Source organism: Vicia villosa, linkage group LG7 (genome assembly GCF_029867415.1).
Source record: "Vicia villosa cultivar HV-30 ecotype Madison, WI linkage group LG7, Vvil1.0, whole genome shotgun sequence".
Classification (NCBI taxonomy): Eukaryota; Viridiplantae; Streptophyta; class Magnoliopsida; order Fabales; family Fabaceae; genus Vicia; species Vicia villosa.
Genome location: NC_081186.1, coordinates 126,220,800 through 126,233,296, shown reverse-complemented (window position 1 = coordinate 126,233,296; position 12,497 = coordinate 126,220,800). Strand labels below are relative to the sequence as shown.

The 12,497-nt window shown below is 33.7% G+C and overlaps 2 protein-coding genes across 2 annotated transcripts; both read right to left on the bottom strand.

Moving 5' to 3' along the window:
* Positions 1-4,633: 4,633 nt before the first annotated feature.
* On the bottom strand, positions 4,634-6,203 carry LOC131620157 (uncharacterized). Its single transcript, XM_058891170.1, has 4 exons — positions 6,009-6,203; positions 5,215-5,375; positions 4,913-5,018; positions 4,634-4,708 (listed from the first exon to the last, which is right to left on the bottom strand). Exons 1-4 carry the CDS (start codon positions 6,201-6,203, stop codon positions 4,634-4,636), a joined length of 537 nt encoding a protein of 178 aa, XP_058747153.1.
* Positions 6,133-7,629, bottom strand: LOC131618510 (E3 ubiquitin-protein ligase RING1-like). The gene is made up of 3 exons (XM_058889716.1): positions 7,171-7,629; positions 6,655-6,997; positions 6,133-6,250 (listed from the first exon to the last, which is right to left on the bottom strand). Exons 2-3 carry the CDS (start codon positions 6,995-6,997, stop codon positions 6,246-6,248), a joined length of 348 nt encoding a protein of 115 aa, XP_058745699.1. The 5' UTR covers positions 7,171-7,629; the 3' UTR covers positions 6,133-6,245.
* Between the last annotated feature and the right edge of the window lie 4,868 nt (positions 7,630-12,497).

Below are 12,497 nucleotides of genomic sequence, written 5' to 3'. Positions count from 1 at the left end.
CTTGTAGTAGTAGAGGAAATCCACGAAGCACTGGTGTAGGAATAGAGTCGGGAAATTCTGTGATAAAGCGCAGCTTGTGGCAGTTAAGGAATTTGTTACTCTATCACGGTGTCTGTAGCATATGTGGACAGAGAAACGCTTGAATGGAAGACTTCTGGGAGCTTGGACAGAGATATTGGATATTTTAGTTACTCTGGCCTGGGCGATACTTGTGTGGATAAGGTGCTACACTCCGACTCGTTCTGGTGTACCCCAAGTAGCAGGTAGTTACCCAGTGAAGGACTGATCGAACAAGTGGAAGTGGTGACCTCCATTGGGCAAATTCTTGGACATCTGTTCTGATGGAAGGAACTACTGCATCTCCATGCTCATTTTGAAATGCGTGAGTCCTAGAACTACGCTAGGCGGCAGTTGATTGAGCGGATATGCAGAGTGTAGAAATTCATGTTCCACGCTAGTCGTGATTCATCTAATCCCGAGTGAAGCCGTAGAACTACGCTAGGTGTTGGGTACTTAGGTGGATTGAAATAGTGGTTATCTGCAACATCGGCGGGCTGACCGCAGTAAGTGAATGTCGTTGTAGCCATGATTTTCTGATATGGTGGATGTTATCTTTGGGGATTCTCTCGTGTGTGTCCTGTGTGACTGAGTACACACCTGGCATATGAACTGAACTGAATTCTTATCAAGTCAGATCTAGCTTGTTACGTTTAGAGGAAGTTAACCCTGAACGTGTGACCCTCTTAGGTTTCAGCATCCTAAGGAGTTTGACTGGAATGTCTTGAGGAGCTATGACCCTTGTAGGAGGCCTGTCCAATTATTGTCGGTCGTGGCGATAGGATACGAGTGGAGATCGTTATACGCTACAGGGTAAGTTACTTGAGTGCATGGCCTCGGATCTGGACCACCATGTTAGTACTACCAGACAGGTATGACGCGACAGTATCGCTGTCGTACACGGGATGCGTGAGTTATCTTTTCTGATGGATATGGGGAAGTGTTGATCTGAGACTCGAGGTAAGATTCTGATTTGGAACTCGTGAGACGCGAACCCGGAACTCTCATAAGGTTAGTGAGGGAAGGATCCATATGTCGCGCTCGATTATTGAGGATCATGCGAGCAGGTAACAATGAGATGGATTAGATTCTCACGCTACACTTATGAGGATACCTTGGGTGATCGTGGTCGCGTGAGAATTTTAGGTTTCTACATCGTGCATGTTCCTTAATCTGTCAGATTGGTGAACCTTTGTGTGTGAGTGTCCGAGGCAAGAGATATGTGTGAACAGTATATCTTGGACAACACAATGTGTGACTAATCTCTAACCTTGGTGAACACTGCTGGAGTGGGTGAAGTATATCTTGGATTAGCTCGATGTGGGATATACCTAGAAGAGTATTTACAGATCCTCAGTAACGTAGACAATGTCGTACCTGGGAAAGTAGAGGCACATTGGTTCTGGTAGTGTCGTGGACTTCGAAGCGAGATGTCCAGGGCACATAATATGATCCCTTGTATTGTAATTTCACCTTAGCCGTTAGAAATACTGCATTGGGGAATACAATCGAGGAGGTCAGTTTTGTGTCAAGATCAGAGACGAAAGACATTAGGTGACTATGTGATTGAAGCGCGTCTGAGAAAGGATTATTATGTCGGTCAAGTCGCGCAAGTTATTAGAGTATTATCACACCAACGATATGAATTCGTATGGTTGGGAAGAGTTACCATGGCAGTTTTAAGATGTGGAAGTTGGTAAGATAAGGCAAACTCGTACTCGGAGAAAGCATTTGACTTTGGGAGTTCTTGAACCGAAGTATGTGGACCAAGTTGTGTTCAAGTAGACCTAATCCAGAATAATGGAAGACTTGGTGACTTGATTTTGGGATCACTCAACCTCAGGGAGTAGTGGGCGATGAGCGTGTTTAAGATTCTGGCGTGTGTTGTATTTGGACGAGTGCCGAGGAAGAACTGTTGCTACTAAGAGACTAAGTGTAATAGAGAGGATTCGAAGAAGTGTGTGATCGATGGAGATCAGAGTAGCGCAACGGATAGGCAGAACCAGATGATTACGTAGTGGGTATGGACGAACTACTTGTAGGATTTTGTGTTGGAATAGAGATATCTTCCTAAGGGAACTCACTAGAGTAATGTTTTGGTTTGTTCCTATCTCTCAATGATTCGCCACAATCTTGAGAGGTAATGTTGATGAACCGGCTTAGAGGAGGCTTCATGATTGATGTGTGATCAGATGTTCCCCTGGTCGACGATCGGACTTGTGAGTATCGTGACCATTGGGATGATGAAGTCAAGTGAAGGATTTTACTTGACGAAGACTCGTTCTGGATATGTCTTGTGCACTTAAGAGCATGCGTGAAAATTTGGGCGATGATTGTAGGACCGCTGTTAGAGTTCATCTTTTGTCAATGGAACTTTATGGGAAGTTGTCGGATATCAAGGTTGTAGTTGCGGGATTCTACTCCCTTGTGGATTGCAGTGGAAGTAATATGGTATAAGACTGAATGAAGGATCTGTATGGAAGGGAGTCTGGAGATCAAAGTCGAGGACCAAAGGACTTAGGAGCAGGTGTGTTGCTCTATGTAGACTTCGTGTAAGGGGTAAGGTCAAGGACCATGGAAGAATCATATCTTAAGCATGTTGAGATGGACTAGCAAGAGAGATATGTTGTGCGAGGACAAAATTCTCGACAAAGCACTAGGACGTAGACGTGTCAGGAAGTTGTAGTTCTTGGACATAGATCCTTCGATGGGATCAGATGATTATCCAAGGTAGGAGTGTATGAAGCATTCACCCTCTCGATAGAAGGAAGCATGAGGAGTATGTTATCATGTGGGTTGAAGAATTCGAAGACGAATTCTAATTAAGGGGGGAGAATGTAATATCCCATATTGGTCTAAGCGTGATTATGTGATATTAGTAGAGTAATCAAGAGTGGCTTTAGGGTAATCCTTCTTAAGTGCAAGAACCATAATGGAACTAATGGAATTAGTTAAAATTGAACCAAATGGCATCTTGGTAAATACCATTTAGTTGGAGGGCAAATTGGTCCAAAGGAAGAGTATATCATTAAAAGGGTTTGTTTGGCTTAAAGGACCAGAATTGGAGCATAGAGAGAGGAGGAAGAACTTGGGAACAAGAGAGAAAAGGAAGAAATCTTGATCATCATCTTCATTTTCGCAACTATGATACAGCCCTCACTAATCATGTAGTAACTCTTCACTCGTAACTCCGATTGAGCTGATTCTGGTCCCGTTGGAAAGCTTACGAATTTCTCTACAATTTGCATATATGGATCGCCTCTTGCATGTTCTTTATCATGGAGAAAAACGAGTTTGAAGTAGAGGCTTTGATGCTAATTTTTAGGGAAGACATGCATGCGGGTTTGACAACATTGGAGGTAGAGTTTTGATCAAAGGAGAACCTTGAGAGCACAATCATCATCCTTTTAACCTCTACTACTCAGAATCTTCTTGAGATAAGGTGAGTTCCATTAGATAGAACTTGGGTAGGAATGGGAATTTCTTGCATGTTGAATGGGTTAGTGAGATTATACCTGCTATATGTCAGTGTTTGGATACACTAGTAGAAATACTCAAATTTCCTGCGGATTTACCTGCAGATTTTAGCCAAATTTCCGCAGGAAACACGTTTCCTGCGGATTTTCCTGCGGTTTCACGTCCCCAGCTAAAACCTTCGTGGGTAATATTTTCCGCAGCAAGTTCCGCAGGTAATTCCACAGGTAAATCCGCAGGAAATTTCCGCAGGTAAATCCGCAGGAAAATTCCGCAGGTAAATCCGCAGCAAACTAAAATTTGCAGGTAAATCCGCAGGTAATTTCTATCCCAAATTAAAAAAAATTATAAACTTTTGAAACATTATTAGAAAAGAATGATATCAGTAAGCACTAAGTAATAGGTGAAGAATAAAATCCATAGTAGAATGATCTTCTGAAAATAAGGGTGGAAAACAAAACTTACTGAAGTCCAACAGCAACACTTAGCAAAGCTATAGTGTTTGTTCCGGCACGAAGATTTACATCGCCAATATGTCTGAATCTCCTGTCCTCCCTTGTTCCGTAGGCAGAGCCTGTTTTCAATCATATATATCATGTTTCTTTTCCCTTTTCTATGGAAGCGTGATCTACTAAAGAAGAAAATTAACTACATACCATAAAGTCGACCATTGATAAAAACATGCACAACATGGCCAGTGGACTGAACAATGAGAGAAGGGAGTTTGCCTCCGTGGAGAAAGGATTCGGACGAATCAACATCAACGCTGTAGACACATCGATATGAAATAAATCAGTACAGCAAAAATGGTTTTTAAATCTCCTTCTTTTAGCCGCTGAAACCTTAGAGATTCAGTCAAAATGTCAAAGTCGAGCAATTTTAGATGTCAATATTCGGTACAGCATCTAGAATCTAGAAATATCAGTTATCTGTTTCCATGGTTGATGCAACTTGCAAGTGATCTTTAGGATGCTAGAAAGATGTAAGAGAAATGCTAAGCATTACGACTCAATAATGGTCATTGTTAACGTATGTTGGATGAAAATAAAGAACGGCTAGAGAACCAAAAGGAGAAAAATGTAAACAACTTACAAAATCAATCTTACCTAGTTATATACCATGAGAACATATGAGTATTTGTAGGCAACATTTCCATCTGAGATGTTTGCACTCCAACCTAACATAGGAAGAAACTGAAGTCAGTGGTTTTACAAAATGCAAAGTTGTTAAATCTCATTAGATGGAGATTTTGAAGCTGAATAAATTGTGCGGCCAAAATTGGTTCCTCCATGATACTACACGAACAAGGTAAGTTATTTAAGTAGTTATCATCAATTCATCGCCAATTTTGTTATTGTTAAATCGGTATAAGAAAACCAACCATGTAGTAATTTACAAAAGATCCTCCTTTTTGTATGAATCGGGCTACTGCAAATGCCAAGTCCTGAACAGGTCTTTTGTGAATTGGACCGCCAAATTCTGAAAACCTTCATGTTTGACAAAATAATTCAGCAAGACCATTTCCAATAATTATAATTATGTAGGTGAAGTAGTGAACCGTTTTCATCTTTAATCAGCAATATCAAAGATAAAATTAACACACAAAAAAATAGAGTAATGGATGCTTCATCTTTAACTAGTTCAAGTCTGAGCATTTCAAATTCAAATCCGTTTTTCCATTACCTTCCACAACAGAACTGAGTAGCAACTCCATTCTGAACAGAAAAAACCGCTTTGGGAAATAAGCGATCCGTTGGAGCTTTTGGGGAAAACCGCTTATGCGTTGTTGTTATTGTTTGTAGCTTTTCCACTTTGCTGACTTTTCTTTCTCTTCTTGCCATTGCCTTGTTCGAATCAATGAAACAGAGAGAGTGAGGTAGTAGTAGCACTAGCATACCATGAATTTCAAAAACCAAATATGCAGTGCTGTTTTGAATCTAAAAATCAAACACACTTATACAAATAATATCAGAAACCAATCAATCATAATTGTGTGTTCAACAAATAATATAGCTTAGTTTCTTCTATTAGTTTCTTCATCAACAAAGTAAACAATGCAGGGATCTATGATCACAGAGTAAACAATGCAGGGAAGCGACTGCAAAGATAGTAGCCATGGTAATGGTTTGAGGACTATCTAGCAGCAACAAAGTCTAAAGATGGCAAACTAATTTCACCTCAGTTGTTAATGCTATTTATATGTATTCTAAATGATTCCAAATGCTACATGCAGTTCTAATTAATTATGTTTATCTTTTGTCATTTTTCTAACTTGTAGTAAAAATAATAATTAATTGTTTTTTGCTTAGCCCAAAATGTTTTCCTAGTGTCTTATACGCAAATGGTGCTTTTCATATGATACTTAAAAGCCAAATAAAATGTCAATGCACTTTGTGAGAATAAATTTGTAGCCTTCGTATAAGGTAGAAAAATATAGATTCTTCTTTAGTGGATAGAGTTATAAGCCATAAGAATACCTTTGGCATCATTGAAGGATCAAAATGTTGAATAAAGGTGCATATAGAAGACACACAAGGCCAGGATTCTTCTGCTGGCACGCCAAGCAAACTTGATATATAAAATGTCCAATCCATTATTTCATAAAAGTGCAGCCTTTTCAAACTCCTATGCAGCAGTCTTTTCACGCTTCTTATCTTCACGATACTCTGCATGCTTCATATCATACTTCAGCCATGGCAACTTTTTTCATTGATTCAGCCTACAAAACAGATATAAGCATATTTTTTATCTTTTCTGTATGAATTTTCAGTGCAGGAGGAACAGAAAACCTCCTGATCTACAAATTAGTGTAACTGAATAATTTTAACCAACTGAAGTAGAAAGTTCTGAATAACTATCTATTTGCCAACATGGTATGACAATTATAATAAAGAGTTATCTTCAAATTACTACAATATGTTATAAACAAAATTCAGAATTCAAACCTCAACTTGCAATAAGTATATCTCATTTGATATTTAATCTATTTAAGTCTTTTCTGAGTCTATTTTGTGAAAATTTGCATCTATTATCTAATGGTTCCAATTTCATACATAATTGACCTCTAAAACAAAAGTTATGAGTAGAATACTAACACAGTATCAAAATTTCGAGCAGACTTACATATGAAAGAGGACTGATTCTCAGTCGAGATCTCCTTGTCTGGTCTCGGTGTTGGAATGCTCACTATTTCTATTGTTATTGCTATTATCACTGTTGTCAATATTCCCAGCATTACTTGTCCCCACAACAGAAGTACCCTAAATGGCATAATCAGCAAAGACACCCTAAACCTACTCACAAAATCATCTCCACCAGCAGCACCAGAACCACCTCCGCCGCCACAAGCCCTCTGCTCATAGTCAGGGTCATCTGTTGGAAACTCATGACGACAAACAAGGCAGGAATTATGCAATTCCAGCCACGGCAATATACAATCAGCATGATAAATGTGCTTACGCGGCATCTGCTTCGCAATATACAATCAGAATTAATGAAACTGGTGTATATTCCTTTATCAGAGCATACAATGAACAAATTAGCGAACAGAAAATGGACCATCATTGGTTATTCTTAATTCTCATTCAATCAATTCAACAAACAGTATCTGAATATACAAGAAGAAACGCAAATTCGAACCTTAAAGCTATTTGATGAATAGAATGCCAATCGAATCCTCGAAGTTATTTCTTGAAGCGATCTCTTGAAATTTCGTGAAAAGAATGAATGAGAAGATAGGAATCGATATGGAGATTACACAAAAACCCTAAATCAAATGAGATAAACCGCTTACACCAAATTAAATGAAGATTGAGCTTCGTGTGAGACTGAGAGCGCTTCAGCCAAAAACCCTAAATGAGTTAGAACGAAAATAAGATGAGAAACACAGTGAGATGAGAAACGCTTACACTCGAAGCGACGAAATTGATAGACTTAGAAGTGTTTCTGAGAAGCGTTTCTGCGAATCGTAACGTATCATTACTGCGAAGGAGAATAAGCTTTTTGATGATTTTCAACTGAATCGAGATGACAAATAGATATGAATAGAAGGAGAAACGAACCTGGAAACAAATCACACTGAGAACCTGAAGCGATTGAGAATTTGAGGCATAATTTTTTCTTTTGTTTTTACTTAACTAGGTTTGTTTTAGTTATAACTTTACTCGGTTTTATTTTAAGATTATAATTTTATTTAATTAATTTATATTATTAAATAGATTTTTTTAAAAATTGTTTTTCATATCAGTAAATAATTATTTATAAGTTTAATATAGTTTTGATATTATTTTATTAATTTATAATTTAAGATTTAGATAAAATTTATAGTTTTATTTTATAGCTATATTTTTTAACCAAATAAAAATAATATAACTTATCATTCTTCTTCGCCATTAATTCCTTATCATTTTTGGAGAGTGAATCAATTGATTATTTGGTAGCATTGTTTCATGATGAAGGAGAGTAGAGAGAATTGCTTTTAAAAGTAAATGTTTTTTAGAATGAAAAAGCACTTATGGAGGAAAGAAGACATTTTCAGAAGTGAACATGATGAGATACAATATACGAGACTAAACCCATAAATAATATGTAGAAAATATATTATGTTAATAAATAATTATTTATATATAACCTTTGTTTTTTTTGGACGTCATAAGCTGAAATCCTGCCATTTGGGCACAGGCAAAGCATTTTCTGTCCAACGAAAAAAACACTGGCTATAAATAAACATTCAGTTGATCAATAAAAGAGTTAAGTAATTCGAAGAAACGTAAACAGTAATGCATAGGAGGCAGTTAAGTTACAGAAAGAAGATCAAGACCAGCAGGTTCGAGGCTTGAAGCATAACTAAGTAGGAGATAGGAAAGCTCTGATACTTAGTGGATAATTGATCTCTTCTACAGCAACGCCCTAAAGATAATGACCTATTATTAAAATATAAGTTGAAGAATTGAATTGAAATACATTGACGGTGCAAAAAAGTTTTTTCACTATCACTGAATTCCAAACGTTAATTTATTAAAATTAATTAACTTTTATTATAACTATTGTTAAAGTAATCTATTTGAATAATGATAATGCAATGATGGTATAAAATTTTTTATACTTACGATGCATATTAATTAATATCTAAAATAAATATATATCAAAATTTGCATACCATTTATTTTATTAAAAACTAAGATTAAAAATAAAAATTAATTAAAATACATCATAAAAATAATTAATAACATAGATAAAATTAGAATTAAAAATTAAAATTAAACCAAATAAAAAACACCATCAAATTAATTAATAAAATAGAAAAAATATGATTAATTTTTTTAAAAAAATTTAAACAAAAATTACAATAATTTTTAGAAAAATTTAAATAAATCAATCTGCAGCAAAATCCGCAGGAAACTTTCCTGCGGAATTACCTGCGGATATTGTATTGTGACTTGGTTTTATTAAAATTGATTTCGCAGCAAAATCCGCAGGAAAGTTTCCTGCGAAATTACCTGCGGATTTTATTTTTAGTTGGTTATTTTATTTAAAATATATATTTTCGCAGAAAAATCCGCAGGTATTCCTGCGGAATTTGCTGCCAATGCTAGATCTGCAGGAAATTTATTTTTTTTAATAAAATCCCAAAAAAATCCGCAGGTATTCCTGCGGAATTTGCTGCCAATGCTAGATCTGCAGGAAATTTATTTTTTTTAATAAAGTCCCAGAAAAATCCGCAGGTATACCTGCGGAATAATTTCCGCAGGAAATTCCGCAGGTAATACGAGTATTTCTAGTAGTGATACTTGTTGTAGTATGCCTAATTAATTGTTAAAAATGTGTTCTTATGAGGTCCTTGCATGTTCTAGTTAGTTGATACATGTTAGGGCTTGATTTGGGATGAATTGGGGTGGAAAGTATGGATGTTAGAACCCAAATTCGTATTCTGCACTGTCAAGTTCGCTACAGCGAACTCTGTGTTCGCTGCAGCGAATGCCTGCAGACTGCATAATTGTGTTTTCACTAAAACGGCCATAACTTGAGTTCTACAACTCGAAACGGAGCGCCGTCAGAAGCGTTGGAAAGGTCTTTCAGTATTCTATGTGATATTGCTTACATAACATGCTTTTTATGTAGATATAAATTATGGTACATGATTAAATGTTGCTTGGGATTAGAATAAGCAAGATTAGCCACGAGTTTATGGCGATAAGATGTTATCCTTGTGTTTGACTTGGACCAGGATGTTAGCTTGACTATTAAGCTGTATAATGTTATCCTAAACTGAACTTTGAACCCTCGTTCGTATTTTAGGAGTTTAGATGCGCTATGGAAAGTTCTGGTTTTTCCTTTGTTAAGATCTTTCGCTTAGCGAACCTTGGCTCGCTGTAGCGAATGCTCGCTGTAGCGAACGAGTAGCGAATAAGTCTGGGAGTTGAGTTGATTTACTCGCTAGAACTGAGCGAACCCGTAAGATAGGAGAACTCACTGAGATTTAGTAATCTCACCCCATTCCTCTTAATATTTTTTCAGGAACAGGTTAGAGGTAGATGGATTGCTGGATGGATTGCTTGAAGCCTATGGATAAGCAATTGGCAGGAAGACCTTGTTAGACATTACCTTTCCGCTGTGTATTGTTGAAGACAAGCCGATCATATACGTTTTCAGTTGGACATTTGAATTGTATACGATTTTAATTCCTTGTCTTTACCGCTTATGTATGTTTCTTGTACCATTTATAACATCACTACATATTATTCTAGACATATATGTATGGAGTGTTACATATATATAATTTATAAAGTTAGTTTTATAAAATATTATTGATATTTATTTATTCTAAGGTCGAACAAAAAAAAATAAATATAGAATATAATAAAATATTACAAATTCAAAACATATACATAATTTTGAAATGTATAAGAAAATAGAATCAAAGAATAAAGAAAAAAACAGTATATTTTTTTAGGTAAATAAAGAGTTTAGAATGAAAAGACATAAATCATTTACTTATAAAAAAGTTAAATATCATAATTATCTTTAGTAATCATTGATCGATTGATTGCAACTTTTAATTTATGATTTAATGCATGTGATTGCAACTTTTGATTTCTTATTCTTTTAGTACTTACCATATGTATATTTAAATTATTAGATTTGAGAAAATATTGTACTTTTATATCTTACAAAATTATATTATTTTTACAATATTGTATGATTTACCTAAAAATAATATAATTTTGAGTAAATATTGTACTTTTGTATGATTTACCTAGAATTATCTAACTTTGTAAGATATAAAAGCCTTTTTAACGACCCATACCTTAAAATCAGTACGTTGGGAATAATTTAATTGATATAGAATCAATACATTAAAATCATATCAATTACTTACCAATATCTTAATTGGTATAAAATAAATACGTTACAAATATATTTAGTACTCGAATTATATTGATGTTGTATCACCAAAAATTGAGTGAATCATATTATCATTAAAAATTAATAAATATAATTTATCTCACTTGATTTCCTTCAAAATTATTTAATAGAAACTTTCCAAAATAATGAATTTATCAACATAATTTTGAAACCAAATTTCATATGGTTAGAAGATTTTTAACCTCTCATTTAACAAAAGGATAAATATTATTAGATACATATTTTAATAAAATATTTTAGGCATATCATTGCTTTTATATATTGTATGGAGTTTTTTGATAAAAAATTCATAGATATTATTATAAAAATAAAGTATATTTTCAAAATATTTAAAATACAACATGTGCCATCGTCATTCTCTGTATAGAAAAACTAACTACTATTTTCTATTTTCACTTTACTAAGATTTCTTACTAATACTACTAAATTATTTAAAATATAAAATATAAAAGTTATATATATATATATATATATATATATATATATATATATATATATATATATATATATATATATGAAATTTTTTATAAAAATAACTATGGGTGTTAATAAGCATAAGTAATCGAATGAAACATAAGTATTGTATGAATAAGTAATGTATGAATAAGTAGTAATAGAATGAAACATAAGTAATATATGAATAAATAATATCAAAATTGTATGATATTTCTTATTAATCATACAATTTGTTTGTCATTTATAAAATTTAAAATTTAATTGAACAAGTTCATCAATAATCAATATATATATATATATATATATATTTATCTATATATAATATAATATAATTGAAATATTACCATTAAAACTTTAATGGGTCAATTCTATCCAAATACAAAATAATATATTACGGATACACACGGGTAATTATATGGTAAGCACATATGGTACTGATATTAACACATTTAATTAAATGTAATAACGAGAGTAAGTTTACAATTGATTTAAATAGTTGGCTTAATTGCAACTTTGGTCCCCCTATTTTGTCTTTTTTTCGATTTTAGTCCCCCAATTTTTAAAACCACGATTTTGGTCCCCTTTTTGAGTTTTCTAATAAAAAAGAGACAGGAATAGGGACTAATTTTGCAGAATAAAACAAAATAGAGGGACGAAAATTGCACAGAAAACTTAAAAAAACTAAAATAGTGATTTTTAAAATAGAGGGATCAAAATCAAGAAAAAGACAAAATAGGAGGACTAAAGTTGCAATTAAGCCTAAATAGTTTTATAAATAATTCCAAAACAAAAATATTTATATATAGGAATAATTAACTATTGATTCAAATATTTTATATATGGAATAATATATTTGATTTGTAAATTGAGTTTAATCAATTATATTAAATATTTATTATTAATTGTATTATATAATTTGATAGAATATTTCTTCATTATAATTTGTCAATTTAAGATTTTTGGTATTATAAAAAAATTTAATTATCATCAAATATTTTTAAACAATGTTAAAATTAATTTATTTTTGTTTCAAAAGTATCATCAAAATATTGAATATTAATAGAAACATGAAGTTACTGATAAAA